The sequence below is a fragment of the Macrobrachium rosenbergii genome, chromosome 13 (genome assembly GCF_040412425.1).
Source record: "Macrobrachium rosenbergii isolate ZJJX-2024 chromosome 13, ASM4041242v1, whole genome shotgun sequence".
Taxonomy (NCBI): Eukaryota; Metazoa; Arthropoda; class Malacostraca; order Decapoda; family Palaemonidae; genus Macrobrachium; species Macrobrachium rosenbergii.
In genome coordinates this window covers 37,403,913-37,417,794 of record NC_089753.1, presented here as the reverse complement: position 1 = coordinate 37,417,794, position 13,882 = coordinate 37,403,913, and the positions used below count along the sequence as shown (strand labels likewise).

The 13,882-nt window shown below is 34.7% G+C and overlaps 1 protein-coding gene across 1 annotated transcript in view; it reads right to left on the bottom strand.

Annotated features, from left to right (window-relative positions):
* The window catches only part of btv (beethoven), a 123,426-nt gene that overhangs the window by 59,124 nt on the left and 50,420 nt on the right, over positions 1-13,882 (bottom strand). Inside the window, exons 40-49 of the mRNA XM_067115238.1 lie at positions 11,741-11,932; positions 10,094-10,207; positions 9,476-9,584; positions 9,187-9,329; positions 8,735-8,932; positions 7,278-7,492; positions 6,756-6,857; positions 6,336-6,467; positions 1,782-1,991; positions 717-930 (exon numbers count right to left, since the gene is read on the bottom strand). Coding sequence (XP_066971339.1) covers positions 717-930; positions 1,782-1,991; positions 6,336-6,467; positions 6,756-6,857; positions 7,278-7,492; positions 8,735-8,932; positions 9,187-9,329; positions 9,476-9,584; positions 10,094-10,207; positions 11,741-11,932 — 1,629 coding nt within the window. The remainder of the gene's footprint in view (positions 1-716; positions 931-1,781; positions 1,992-6,335; positions 6,468-6,755; positions 6,858-7,277; positions 7,493-8,734; positions 8,933-9,186; positions 9,330-9,475; positions 9,585-10,093; positions 10,208-11,740; positions 11,933-13,882) is intronic.

Below are 13,882 nucleotides of genomic sequence, written 5' to 3'. Positions count from 1 at the left end.
GCTTTTGCTAGCTAGCTAGTTAGTAACTTGGATTTTTCACTAAATGCACCTTGTTCATTTATATCCAGTTTAATTTCAAGGATACTGTTAACAGCATAAGTTTGGAGCAAGTTCCATTCTGTATTTACCTATTCCTCAATAATCTATTTCCTTATTTCCTTCTGACTTTGTCAGTTTTCTTTATTTACTGTTTCAGTCATGGTTTTTACATTTACAGTATATGTACTGTTTTTTGCATCTGTTTTAAACTTTTATGTGTTACTTCCCCTTAACTCCATTCTCAGTGCATTTTTAGTTGTTTTTTGTATCCTACACAGGGAGTGTTGCAACTGCATTTTACTAGGTGTCATGGTCTACAGCAACACAATTTCTAGTTTCTTATTCTATGAACAGGGTTCTGAATCAACTCTTGATCCCAGGTTCCTATTTGGAGCTCTGAATCCCTCTCCTTCCCAAAAGTTCCTGCTGGTTCCTTCAGATTCATAAGATGGACCTATTACCAAAACCAAATTACTTCAACACTGATAAAAAAGATACTTGTACAATGTAACAATAAAGATAGGATAGATGATACATTTTTTAATTAAGAAACAAGAACCTATCAATAAATTTATGATTAGAAATCTTTATATACTTCCAAAGTCCCTCTTGGATTTACTCTATCCAATACCCTCAGGGTGCAAGCAGGAACAGGTCTACATAAATAGAATAATCACCTGTTGACTCCAACGTTGATATTCGCCCTCCAGTTGGGTGACAAGTTTTTCAGCAGCCGTGATAGTTTCCTGGGCCTTATTAAGATGAAACTCAACCTCAGCTGCTTCTTTTGTTGACTTGTTTAGCTTCTCTCTTAACCCTGCAACTTGCTTATCCACATCATCAAGATCAGCAGACAACTCTCCAATCTTGGCTTCAGCTTTCATCAAGTTTCTTAAAAGACAAAATGGTCCACTTAGTCACACTTCATTCAATGCAAATTTGAAATTAGAACCAAGAAACGATAACAAATATGTCATCAAAAGTTAATTTTATACTTAATTTGTGCTATTCATTACTCTTTCCTGTCTTGTGCACTATCTATCTCAATCCCAGTCAGGTACAGGGCTTCATGTATGACTATTTCCATAATTTTCTGGGCTTTCCTGCATGACTTCTTCCTACTGTTTCATTATCTATTACTTCCCTAATAGTTCCTCATCACATGTCTAAACCATCCAGATCTATGAGAACCCAGTTTAATTTCTAGCAGCAAGCCATATCTCTCCATAACTTCATCTGTAATATGATCTCTCCACTGCACCCAAGCAAAGAAAATTAGCTATATGGCCATGCCTTTGTTTCATCACAAATCCATTACTTTATCGCAGCCTATTCATTCCCCATTCATGTATATCTACTTGTAGAGGATATGCAAGATGATCAGGTGGCTGAGGTAGGTTCCACTCACAGGGGGGTAAGATTCTGGGGGTGATGACACTCAAAACAAAATAGCAATAGTATAAGGGCCCTACTGAAATAAAGTTTAAGTAAAATGGTTAAGCATGATACATTCTGACAACAATCTAACCTATAATTAGCATTACTATGAGCCATCTTAAGCAAGTCTGTTTACAAGATATAATTACAACAGTAGCAAAAAATATGCTCACTAAAAAGTTATACAAATGGTGCAGGGCAATTACAAAACTACCCTGACCTTCATGGAAATGAATGACAAATCTGATACTCAAATGTTTCAGCATTTAACAGCCCATCCTAAAACAAAAAGAAAATTGGCTCACCTCTCTAACTTATTTTGCTCATCTTCCAAGGGTTTCACTTTTTGAAGAACATACGAGAAACGTACATTGGCTTTGACCCAAGCAGCTAGAGGAGCTGCCGCTGCTGAAGCCCTTTTAGCAACAGCAGGTTCAAATGACTGAGCTCGTTCTGTCAATAGTTTTTCCACATTCTTCCGGGCATCTGCAGACACATTTCTGGGATCATAATTTCTGTAAAAAATATCTTTGGTTAAAGCAAAGGACTTGATGTGCTGAGGAACATATTGTTTCAAATGTAGAAAATATATAATCTCCCACCTATACTGACAATGAGAAATACTAAAAATTACAACTCAAAAAAGTACAAGATCAAGTTTTAATGGAAGACTAATAAATTGCATAACCTACAGAAAGACTAAAAAATTGCATTAACCACAATGAAAGCAGTAAAGCCGTGTTCTAATAAAAACAAGTATCTGACATTTAATTAATATTGCTTATACACTTTATATTGTTTCGGTTCCAGCATGAAAAAAGTTCAAGTGTTTTATATAAATCAATAACACATGGAGTCTAAGCCTCTATCAGGCAACTTGTGTTGCCATACCCAAAAAGTCCTATAATATCAAATGACAATTTTATAACAAACTTATACTGAACAAATGATAAAACTCTCCTTGTAATTCATGTTTATGGCTCATTTTTATCCATATACAATAGGAAATACACATAATGGTGAGAAAATAAAGACAAAATAATTACAATTACAACCAGGAAATGAAGTGAAAATCCTTGTGCAATACATAAGTAATGAAACCACCAATCTTAAATGCTAGTGCCTCCAGCAACAAAATTTCTATGCATCGTTCATGAAACTTGAAATCAAAAACTTCCATCATGAGTTATAAGACCTCAAAGGAGCAAAAACTGAGAAAGAAATTCTTCATGTTCAAAGACATTCCACCTTCTATATAACAGGACTGTTGTTCATTATCACAACCAACACTGTATATAGTTAATATTGTGTTTGATCGTAAACCTGATACTCATAAATAACCTCTTGTGTGCCACAATTCATCCTAGATACTTCTTTCAATTCTAAAATAAAGAAATGAAATAGCAATCATCCAGCTAGTAGCACTGCATATCCATGGATGGATCTCAAGCAGTCACAAATATCAGTACTGTGACATGCTTCTGTGAGCACCTTCACTGCGCTGATGAAATATTAATTTACTTTTTCATAAAATTAGTGTGTTAAGTAGTCCCCTTGACCTCTGCTATTGTTAACTAAAGTTTCACTTGTTCACTGTTAAATATGGCCCATTACAAAAATTCAAATGGAAAATCCCAAATATAAATTATTCATATGTTTTACACCTGACAAGTGAAATATATCAGCCCAAGTTGCACCCAGCACCTAGTATGACTAATCCCCCTTTGCTCTCATATTGGAAAGCACATGATGTTTGCTGACCATTCTCAAAGATTCAAAAGAGAAGAAAAACTGTCTTCAGGAAAAATTCCAATGGGAAAGGCTGATCCACAGGTTCCTAGAAAGGCTTTGCAAGACTGCCATCTAGGTTTACTCCTCTGTTAAGGAACCTGTTTCTCAAAATGTTGAGATAATTTTCCAGGTTCCACTGCAGAACACCATTGTATCTACGAAGCTCAAAACCTTGAGAAAGAGCCAATATGCACCCTTCAAAAGTTAAACCTGACATTCAATTCTGACATTTTGAGAATAAGAGAAAATCAACAAAGAGCTGAATAGCAGCACTAGTAAGATCAATACCCCTGTTACTGCACCAACTGCAGAACAAGCTCCATTTTGTCTGGTAGAGGTGGAGGGTTGAAACTCAGCTTAAAAGTTTCTTACTCTATGATTTGGTGGATAACCTTACACCATGAAGATCTAAAGTTCTCCTGGTTTCTATAGAATCAGCAAAAGTACAGTAATCATAGGAGATTCTACCAGCTGCAAACTCTTTGGAACTGTTTGTTGTCAAATATCACCCTAATGGAGAGATGTGAATTTCCAAGCTGTCCCATGCAAGGATTATGAGAGCATCTATCTTCCAAGGTATTAGATCAGAGAAACAGAATTTTGGAATACTGCGGTTGGGATTGGTCATGAACAGATCCACCAACTGGGTGGATTGATGTAATGAGCACTTCTAGGGAAGAATTTGATGCTTTCTGTAGTCTATAACTACAATGTGTCTTCCTACAATGAAACATCAAGATATCCAGTTTTTTGGCCTCCAACAACATGAAAATGGTGACTGCCAGATGGCAAAGAATTTCTTATCTTTTGCTCCTCTGACTCTCTGGTTGAACACAAGGCTGGTTGTATTGCCCACCATTATACTTGTCATTTTGCCTCTAACATGAGCAGTGAAGGCATTACGATCCAGATAGACTGCCATAAACTCTCTATAGTTTTAGTTGTGTGATGTTCTTATTCTCATAAGCACAAAGCTGCTGATGTCTGAAAGCTTAGGAGGTGGGCTCCCATCCTTCATTTGACAGACCCATGAAAAGCACAAAAACATAAGATTACAACACCTAAACATAAAAGGTAAAACAATTACAATTTATAAATAAGAATGGTGAACAGTGAATTGAAAACACAAAATAAGAACTTATGCGAGGTTCGGTTCCAGAACCCCTCACATAAGGCAAGGATTCGCATATGTTTGGTACGGTCACTAAAAATACTAATAAATGCTTATTTCTACAGTTTAAACACTAAATATGACCCTAATCATGCTCCAAAAGTATTAAGCTAACTTTTAAATGAAATTAAAGTATTGTAATTCCATTTAAAAGTTAGCTTAATACATTACCCTTAAAAAGGAAATAAATGGTTGACATAAAAATAGAGTAAAGTATCATAATGGGTACTGTATTTGCCACACTAATGCAATTACAGTAGGCACGTATGTATACTAATGTTACCCCTAATTCATGGATGCCATTTTCTTTTTCACTCACAGAGTAAAAGACGTTTTCTTTGCGTCACTAGGTAAACTTTGTAAGTCACAGTCATACCAAAGGTACAATTCAATAAAATAAGGAAAACGTAACGTATGTAATGTTCGTAGAGGGTACAGGTAAGATTCAATCAATTTAAAATTATGTACTGTACAGGTAAAGACGTAAAGAGAAATAATAAGTTAAAAAAATATATCTGAGCACTAGCTACGAGAGAGAGAGAGAGAGAGAGAGAGAGAGAGAGAGAGAGAGAGAGAGAGAGAGAGAGAGAGAGAGAGAGAGAGAGAGAGAAATACTTATGGGCATAATACAGTAACAATACTGCCTTTGTATCATAATTACATACAAAAATATAAATAATACAAATTTTCCATACTGATTTTACACTTAGAAGCATGAAAACTTATTAATTACTTCAAAAATTAAACATACACTTTCTACAGGGGTACCATCTTAGAAAAGTGCAGTAACTTTGTGAATGGGAATCACATCATGTAAAAGTACACTAACTATATGTGGCGTAATTACCTTTGTATCATATTTATGCATGTACAAAAATAAAAATAATACATTTTTCATACAGATTTTACACATAAAAGCATGAAAACTTATAAATTACTTCAAAAATTAAACATAAACGCTTCTGCACGGTTTCTTGAGATTTCACAAATGCGTGTCTGAAAAAATCGGGTATGCCAATTAGATAGGCTCCATTGAAAAGTTTGCATGTCTGTGAATTTGTGCAACTCGAAGCGCATAAGATCAAGGTATTACTGTATACATATACATGCTAAGAATGGGAACAGGCACTAATACAGAAAAAACTATATGCTACTGCGCAAGGAAAAGCATAAATATGATGAACAAACACCAAACAGAACAAGCTCCTTAAATCCAAGCAAAGACAAAAAAAATTGTAGAAAGGAGAAACAACATACTCCTCATGATGCTAAACTATATCTCTATACTTATACAGATTGTACAGAGAACACCTAAAGTAAGCAGAAAATAAAAAAGTTACTTATGAAAATTAGCTAATAGCGTATGATTTGTAATTACAGTTGTCAGTATATACAGACACCAATAATCTGAGATAACAAAAACACTAAGACATTGTGTAAACCTACCACTGACCGTAGCAAAGACAGCATAATCCTTTAACTAAATTAAAAAGAAATCAATTACAATAAACCTCCTACCATCCACAGTGACATGGAAAAAACCCTAACTGGCAAGGACAATCTTTCTGGGAAAATAGAAGTTTCACTAAAATATTAATCATCACAGTAACAAAATAAGGTGGTCAATGGATGATAGAAATACATGAAGTGTATAAATGCATTGACTGCTGTATCTAATTGAAAGAGGAAATCCTGGAATAACACTCAGCTAATAACAATTTTCTCTCTAACAGGCACGAGTGGAGTGTCACAGGTATTGTTGATTATGAAATTTGGCTAAGTACAGTATAAGTAGTGGGTTTGTGTACAATAAATTGCAATTTGTTGATAAAAAAGAATACGGTAGCAAAAGTGAAAAAGTACACAAAGAGAATATTAGGAAATATTAAGAACTTGCCTGATTTCTTCCTTTACTCCTCTCTTTGCTAAGAAAGTTTTCATTGAATTCCATGAAGTATCTTGCATACCCATAAGTCGCAAAACTCCCTCGAGGATATCACGAATAACTTCTGGTGGTGCACGAAGAGATCTGGATTTACAGAAACAAGCAGTAAGAACAGGGGACTACAAGTCTCTCATACAAGTATTATGGGCATTTACTAAAAGTACTTCACTAGCCATTGGGAATTTGGACAGGGCCTCCTAAAATAACTGAACTGAATTATTAGGTGTTATGTCATCATAATCGCCAGGTCATTGACACCACGATTATTAAATGGCTAGATAAAAATTTCGAAGGATGGTAAGATACACTTCTACAACATCTTTGTCAAATTAATAAATTTTTACATCTTCCAAAAGTCAAACCATTACTCACCTAATTTCTGACAATGCCTCTGACTTAATGTTGCCAACTGCCTCTTTTGCTTCCTGCACTAAAGGCTCAATCTCTGCTAACTCAGCATCAATGTTCTTTTTCCTGTGACAAAAACACCCCAGCATTTATTGAGCACCAAGAGAGTGATACTTAGTTTAAATCTATCATACAGGGTTTACAAAATACGTACTATGATCTTATCTCTTGAGAGATAACTGAAATTACTTTACTGCAGCATACAACTGAACAAAAGTCTCTCACTCAAGAGACCAATTTCCATTTGTTTATAAAATTCTACATAAGCTTTACTTTACAATAGAGATACAAATTACTTTGTGATAGAACATTAATCCTTCATCTCCAGGTACACCTTCTATTAAGAAAACCATACTGCCCTTAAACAGAGCAGCAAATTAATATTTATATTGTTAATATAAAAATAAAAAAAACCTTCATTAAACAAAAGCCAAGTCCAATAAATATCCATCTGACAGACACAGGCCACTTTACACTCTTCCATACCTCTCAGCAATCTTCTCATTCTCCTGCATTGTCTGATCCTTCAGAGACTCCATTTGAACCTTCTGTTCATTAGCATTCTTCATTGTATCTGTGATGAGTTGAAGAGCACGATTTGCTTCCTCCTGCTTTTCACCTAATTTCTTTTCCTGAACAGCAGCTTCAGCCTTCAGTTTGCTAACAACCTTTCTTGCATCTTTCAACTTGGACACACCTGCCTGTTGGTCGCGTATCCAAGTGTGGAGTATATGCAAAAGTTACATAATTATTAAAAATTTAAATACTACGCCATTAAGAAAATATAAGTTCTCAGAGACATGAGGTAATGTAAGAGTACTGAGTCAAGTTACTACTTAATTTTCTTTTAATACTGTGCATTTCCTTTTGATAACTACAAATATACCATATTAGTTTTACTTAAATTAGCCCACAACTGTGGTCTTCGAATGACCAAAACATTGTACAGTAGTTTTTTGTTTAACAGACAAGAGGAGGGTGGAGGTAGCCTTATTAGTTGCCCATTAATTACTAGGTCCTAAGCACTGATCTACCTTATTTTTCCAGCAGCTGCAAAACTGTAAAAGTTCAGCATTTTCCCATCCCAATGCAACATATAAACATCAGTTATTACTCTTGCCAAGAAGTTTTCATCTTTGCTGGCTGTTGGTTTCAATGGATAAATATTTTGGATAATAACTCAGCAAATATTCCTTGCAAGTGTTTCTCTTGTTTTCTTTTTGAATGGCTTAGGAGTTCCATTTTGCTATTACAGAGAGCTCCCAGTCTGCCATAAATAATTCAACTTTTGCTTTACATCATCTTGGCTCCAGTTAGACCATCCAAGGAAAATGCAGACTTCTACTCTACAGTTTTTTCTTATCTTCTTTCCTCTATCTCTTGCCTTCATCCTCCCTCCTAAAAAGCAATTCAGGCTACCTAAGAGTAATGGATCTGCAATACACAAACAACGTTTTTACAATTTACTGAGTCCTTCTTGCAGAATGAAGCAGTGTGGTCTGGCCATGAGCTTTGAGGTCTTTGTCTTTCAGGATTTATTTAGTCTGTATGATTAGAAACCTATTTACATAGATATAAGCCTATTTATAGTTACGTAATGAGCTTACATGGAAAACATATTTTAATTTTTAAAAAGTTTTTTATGTAAGCCTGTACCTTAAGGAAGTGGCACACAGGTGCTTAGTGTACTCAATAGTCCTGGTGGTAGCAGTGGGCTGAGTAGTCAACTTTAGTGGCTAATAATCTCAATCAGCTTTTAGGAATCCTATATAGGCACAATTCTTGTCATGATTCAGTCTACAGTGAATAGGTTCAAGCCAAAATTATCTTCTTCAGGGCTCAGAGTAATTACAAATTTATCGTGCAAGCTCACTAATGAAGCTGAAATTACATTTAATTTAATAATCACACATGCTGCAAGGTCTAACGTATTGAAAGCTTACCGACAGATGCTGCTGACGCGTCATTACTCCTTCCTTCTTTGTGTTGTGTATTGTACGGTAAGAATGCAAGAAAGCCATATATCGTCTAGGTGTTGCAAGGTGACTAGGAAGACTCTCATGAACAGCAAGGAAAGATTCCAAAAATCCTGACTTACTTTCCTCATCCTTCTCAGTCTTATCCAGCAACATGTCTGGGATCTTGGTAATAAAGAAGACAATTTAGATAAAGCCCATTCTTAAAAATATCATAAGAATCACCAACAAAAACACAAATCTCATATCAAATGCCTCATGAGAGTTTACTGTATTACAATATAAGCTTCTTAATTTACGAAATATTTTAACACAATACATGATTTACTGTACAATAGGAACCACTTACAATTAGTGGCTACTTACCAGTTACAAATATGATTAAAAGCTAAAATCCCATGAAGAATTCACATTCTTACCTCAACCATTGTTTCTTTGGACCATCCCTCCATCCACAATACTGTACACTGCTTATATAAGGCAGGATTACTTTCACACTGTACTGAAAACTCTTGATCACTGGAGTCCATTATAAGCGCTATGTGCAAGTTTCTTTGAACACCTGTTGAAAGGATTGTGTGAAACATCCAGTTACCAAGTCTTATCCTGTACAAATTTTAAGGGTTCAAAAAAATATTTAATTTTTTAAAGATCACATAAATGGGCACATCAATGTGAAGAGCATAACCTAAATATAATCACACTTACGTGAGGCAAAGTAAGCATACTGAGATCCCCTAAAACCTTCATTTGCAGCCTCATCTCTGAGTGGCATCAAAAGTGGGTCTAACTCTTCTGGTGTGTATAGACCTGGTACCTATAAAATATATCTCATTTAAGACAAACTCCTAGAGAAAAAAAATTGTTAAATGAATTCAGTTAACAAATAATAGCTTTTAGCGTAAAGTGCAGCAGTTTTATTTTTGCAAAACACTGAAGAATGCAATTAATGTGATATATCACGCTGCTCCTAAGACAAAAGTACTTACAACTGAGTGGAAATACAAGACTTTGAGAAAAATAAATTATGTTCAGACACTAGAAGCGAAGTGGTGAATTGATACTGTTTCTTGGGTAAAATAAGTACCTGTACTCTAATTCAGATATACTCTAATCCAGATATCCAACAGAATTTCAGTTTCATAACTGGGGTTTCTTAATTTTCTTTTCACATATCCTTGACAACAAAACAAAGACTTAAAATATTAGGCAATTAAGAAGGTTAACACAAATAGTAAAAAATTCACTACAAGAGTAAAGGCAATGTAATGTATCAACAAAAAATTAACATTTTCCAATAACTATCTTCACCTGAGATATCCTTACCTCACCAGCCATCAGTAGGGAATTAATTACTTCCAGGAAATCTGGTGAGACTAGATGATGGTTCTCCAGTAACAGAAGAACCTGTTCTCCATCTACACCAGCAGTCTGCATAACCTATAAGCATAACAGGAAAGTTTATTCCTGTTTAGTGTTAAAGCTTACAAATAAATATCTGCTAAAGCACCAATGATCTGACCCAAAAACTCTGATTCAGAAGCACATCAAGTTCCTCATTATAAGGGAGTTTATGGAAACCAATGATTTGTATTTCAAGACATTCATGAGACTTGCCCAAAGGATCTGTTATTAACACAGCATTGGAAACTGAAGAGACATTTCGTTGAAGACGTTGGTTTAGTAGGTAGAAAGAGAACATAAGGATTCAAAAAGTAATAAGGTGAAAAAGGCTGAGAACCAAGGGGTTCCAACAAAAATGCTTCAGTGCCAACTAAAACGTGCTGCAGAAGGCATATTGTGAGGGGTAACCCCCTAGTATTGGGATTATGAAGCAGAAGTAACAGTAATAATAGAAAATGCAATCATCATTTTCACTCAGGCTTGATGAGTTCTTTTAAATGCAGGGCATATTTTAAACTTCTTACAGATTCTTAATATTTCCCTCGTAAACCTACATGTCAGAAGGATTAAGAAGAACCATTTCTTCTGTTTCATAAAAAAAAGCCATACACTTCTTTAAGGAGATTCAGTCAAAAAGCAAAGATCTCTACTGGTTCAAATACTCTCCCAGTCTTTTATACTAGACAGCCTTTCAAGAGACAATCTAAAGTTTGCAGCAGATAACAAGGGTAAAACAATTTTCCAAAAAATGATGGCATTACCTGATCTACCATGGCCTCTTTTACTGACCAGCTTCCATTTTTGTGACAACTTTGCTTGTCTTTTTGTTTTTATTTTGTTATTAGTTTTTACAATATTTGATTGAAAAGGAGAATCATACTGATTTTTGAAAGCTCTCTGTGAAATTTCACTTTTAAATATATCTGTACAGATCTATGAGCAATTTTAACACTAGCAATATTCCTAATGACAAAACTCCTTTCCAGAAATATATTTGTACATTTTCAACACCTTTACCTTGAAGGAACATTGCCTTCCAGTTTTAATAGCCACAAATCAATCAATTTTCACTACTGCTTGAATATTTTTCGGTACCAAATACCACACTGCTACAACCGATAACTTTTCACTAAATCCTAGACTTGTTATTTATCCTCATTAACTACTTTCTTCTTTTTAAGGCTTCAGATAATGACCTGAGCACATAACTAGTCCAAAAAAGATTTAACACCCTCCCAAAAAGTATAATCAACTGTTAATTTCTCCATAAGAATTTCTCCTTACTTTACACTACTTTTATAAACAATTCTTTTTATATACAGTTATTTAAACAATGAATCCTCTGATATTTGTTATCTTTTATCTTGGTTCCACATTCTCAGAACTTTAGACCCAAATAAGAGGTCCTTTTCAACTGTAAATTTCAATCATAAGTTCCCTTAGCTTTCAAAATTATTTTAATCATTAAGTACAGTGGAATTTATTTCAACCCTTAAAAATGATAAATATTTGACATTAAAAATAAACAAACAATGCAAAATCCCAGTTAATCTATGACTCCATATTTACCATTTTCAAGTCATTTCTGAAGTTCTTGATGTTATAGCCTATTCCCATACTTGGTGAAACTACTTTAATGCCATGCAAGTTGGCTATTACAGTTATAGCAGTTCTTCGCCCTACACCAGATCTTCCTGCCAACAATAGCGATCCTCCAGGAACAGTTAAAACTCTGTCAACTCTTGCCATGGTATTCAGTACCTGCAAAATAAAAATTAAATTCAACATACGCAAATCTCTTTAAAAACACAAAATGTTAGTATTTTACACAAGAAGGCAGAGGTAAGCAGTAGGGCTTAGTTCTTTTCTTGGGGCCAAATTAGAAAAAAAAAGTACCACTGAGACCAAATGAATGAAATCACTTTAAATTAGTATTAAGTCATGTATTCATTCCTTAAGCTTTTATCATCAAATATTCATATGATTATTTCATACTTAAATACTACAATTAGCCCACTTCTTTTCTCCTTGCTCATTTGAAGACCCTATATCCATAATGGAAATATCCAGTTCAAAATAGCTCCATGATGATTTGACTGATACAGTATATTTTTTAAATCAAACTGACGACACTTTTGACCTAATCTCCTGATCAGTGAACTCAACACAAATACTGTATATGATTTTTTCCATTAATCTGACTCAGCTTGAATCAAACCTGAAATATAATTACAAAAGCTTAACTAAGAAGTAATTTTAACTTGGTGGTCCATTTAAACTTTTATGATAAAAAGAGTGCCTCAGACTTGATTCTGGAATCTGTAATTTAATCACAAAGTAACAAAATAAAGTGACCTATATATCATAGACCTTAGTAACCCTGCACTACAGAATCTTTATTGCAAGGCTCTCAGCCACAAACAGATGTTGTATTCTATGCACCTTTGTCAGCCTCAGCCCTTTTCAGTTTGTTACTTTGTTACTCTCTCTCTCTCTTTCTTGGAAGATATTTCCAGATATGTTATTTATGCAATCTAGGCTTTTAATAAAGATGCTCTCTCTCTCTCTCTCTCTCTCTCTCTCTCTCTCTCTCTCTCTCTCTCTCTCTATGTATATATATATATATATATATATATATATATATATATATATATATATATATATATATATATATATATATATATATATATATATATATATATATATATATATATATATGTCCACGAGAATTTGCTTGTTCACTTCGTTGTCCAGATGCGTCCGATAATAAGGGGGTTTAACGATGAGTTAGCTAATGGCTGCTATTTTTACATCTGTGTAACTAATCCTTCTATGCATTCGTTTGCAAATGCTCCTAAGTAAAAAAAAAAAGGGGGGGATTTGCTTTTAAGGGATGGCTTTGTCTCGCCCTCATTTGTACTTAGTTGTTTACTAGTTATTTTAACGAGGCACCTAAACTTGCGCATGTTATCAAGAAAACTTAAGACCACTCTGACAAAGGAAGGAGCCAGCCTCATCGGATACCCGGCCCCATAAGAAGTATCCCAGTATCCCCCATCAACTCTTGATGCATATGTATCCAGATTGCTTTGCCAGTACGATCAGCTCCGCGACATGGGGGAACACTCGACTTGCGGTTGCTAACTAAACATAAAATTTGAGATTTCAAGGCTTGTTTATTGATCATTTCCATACCGTCGGTTGGACGCGTTAGGATTCAGGATTTCTATTCGGTATCGGAGGATAGATTTTGATACACTCAGAGATTTACAAGATGGTAGTATAAAAGCTTTTAATTAACATTTTGCACGGACAGAGTTCTTAAAGGATTGAGTAATATCTTTTTTATATTGATATAAAGGCCTACCCTTTCCGATGCATGGCTTCATCTGCCGTTCTTTTGGAATTAAGCATAAAAGCAAAGAATTCCAGGCAATCAGGCAACAACTGCCCCATTTTAAAAAGTTGAGACATGAGAAAACCTAAGTTTTCTAACCACACATGCTTGAAAGCAAGAATTCCAGGCAATGGAATATAAAATCAGATTGGGAATCAGGCGACAACTGCCCCATTTTAAAAAGTTGAGACATCAGAAAACCTAAGTTTTCTAACCACACAAGCTTGAAAGCAAGAATTCCAGGCAATGGAATATAAAATCAGATTGGGAATCAGGTGACAACTGCCCAATTTTAAAAAGTTGAGACATCAGAA